The 1,983-nt window shown below is 35.5% G+C and overlaps 1 protein-coding gene across 2 annotated transcripts in view; it reads right to left on the minus strand.

The window, feature by feature from the left end:
- Positions 1-1,983, minus strand: part of vwa5b1 (von Willebrand factor A domain containing 5B1) — a 77,706-nt gene that overhangs the window by 33,038 nt on the left and 42,685 nt on the right. For both annotated transcript variants that reach the window (XM_014031608.1, XM_014031607.1), the window contains exon 10: positions 960-1,162. In XM_014031608.1, coding sequence (XP_013887062.1) covers positions 960-1,162 — 203 coding nt within the window. The remainder of the gene's footprint in view (positions 1-959; positions 1,163-1,983) is intronic.

Below are 1,983 nucleotides of genomic sequence, written 5' to 3' on the forward strand. Positions count from 1 at the left end.
GTAATTTATTTACTGAGAAAAATGTTGACGTGTTCAATACTTATTTTACCTGCTGTATGTCTGTCAACTGATACAGGGCTGGACGATTATTTGATCATGGTTATTGATCAAAATAAAAATTCAGGTCGATTACAGTGATCAGCTCGATCAAACATGTCAGAAATGTGCGTGACAACAGCCAATCAGAATCCACCTTCTCCTGCTCCACTGTTCATAAGTTGCTAAGGAAACATGGACAGAATTTACAGAATTGACCAAACAAAATGTAATCCAGTATWAAACGCTGAAACTCACAGAATTCATCTATTTGTGCAAGTTTCTGAAGTATTTTTGCCACTGCTTCTCCCTGTTCCTGCTGCTTAGTTATTGTTTCAGGTACTTTATAGRCCTCTGAAGAAAACATCACAAACAGCAGCTGAAAACACGCTGCAAACTCCTGAACACTCAGAGGGTGGGAGTTTGTGTTTGCAGAATCAGATATTCCTTTAGAAGAAATGAAACAGCTTTGTATGTTTTATTTATTTATTTATTTGTTTATTTATTTATTTAAGGCATGTGTAACGCGAAATTCAATTCTAAAACATTTTTACTTTACAAAAGGATAACTTTATTAATGTGAGATTCTATGACTTACACATAAAGAATGTTTTAATAATTTTAAATACCTTACAAAAGGAATTTAATGTTCTATTGAACCACAGCTATTTGTTATATCAGTGAAAGTGATATAACACACATTAGTTTTATTTCTGTAGCTATTTATTCGTTAAATTATTTTCAGTCACTTTATAATTACACACATTTTAGGTTAATAAAATAATTGTGATAATAATTGAGAATGGACTATTTGAAAAAATAAATCCTGACCTGTTTTTTAGCCGTATCGCCCAGCCCTGAGAGAACATTTCTAACTCACTGCTCCATCCATTCTACCAGAGCGTGCTGACAGTAATACTTGCCTGATGTATCGTGTGTGGCTGCGGACCAGCTCAATAACTTTGCCTGTGTTGCTGACGGCGCCATCTGTGAGCAGGAAGAGCAGCCTGGGGTGGCCACTGATCATCGGCTGCCTCAGGATCCAGGTGAGCGGTGCCAGGAGGTTGGTTCCCCCCATGTCCGCTCTGATTCTCCTGATGTAATCACAAGCCTGGGCCAGGGCCTCCTGAGGCAGGAGGAGGAAGATATAAGACACACAGACCTTTGTCTTCTGTTGGATAAAACAGCTCAAAACAGAACATTTGTGAAAAAATTGTTAATGTCGAATCAGCTCCTGCTGAAGGTTCCAACATGTCGTCTTTTTTCTATAAAGCCTTGTAATAATTTGGGACTTYGACTGAGTGAATGAATGCTGCTGTTTAATTGAATAAAAGTAAAGTAAATCAAAGGAAACAGTAAAGCTGTGGCTGATGACTCGTTGGGATTGCGATAGTAACAACCCACCTGTGTCTGTTACTCCCTGGCAGATCTTTTAATAAGTGAAGGGAAATCTTAAAACCTGTCATATTAAAAAATGACTAATCTGTAAGCAGCAGAAGCATCTGGCTGTTTTTTCAGTTTTTAAATGTCATTTTCTATGGGGCACTTAGTGCAAAATACAATGTAAAAATATGTCACTAATTTTTTTATTTAGCTCACTTTCTGAGTGTAAAATCTTAAGAAATTTTCCACTAACGGTTTGTTATTTAGGTCACTGTTCTTACTCATTTTTGTGAATACAAAATCTTACATCTACATATAAATGTTAAATCTTAAATGTTGAAGTTAACATTTACCATATTTATTCATGTATAATACAATCTCATGTATAACACGACCCCCCCTTTTTTTGAGCTTAAAAAGCATAAAAATTTAATCCTCAAACTATCTCCAATTTCATACAGACTTCAAGATTTTTCAGCCTTTGCAGTCTTTATACATRTCAGTAAAATGATCATTGGACTGTTCATTTATTTTAACAACATATGTACTAAAAGGTATTTTGAC

The sequence above is a fragment of the Austrofundulus limnaeus genome, unplaced genomic scaffold, assembly GCF_001266775.1.
Source record: "Austrofundulus limnaeus strain Quisiro unplaced genomic scaffold, Austrofundulus_limnaeus-1.0 Scaffold1281, whole genome shotgun sequence".
Lineage (NCBI taxonomy): Eukaryota > Metazoa > Chordata > Actinopteri > Cyprinodontiformes > Rivulidae > Austrofundulus > Austrofundulus limnaeus.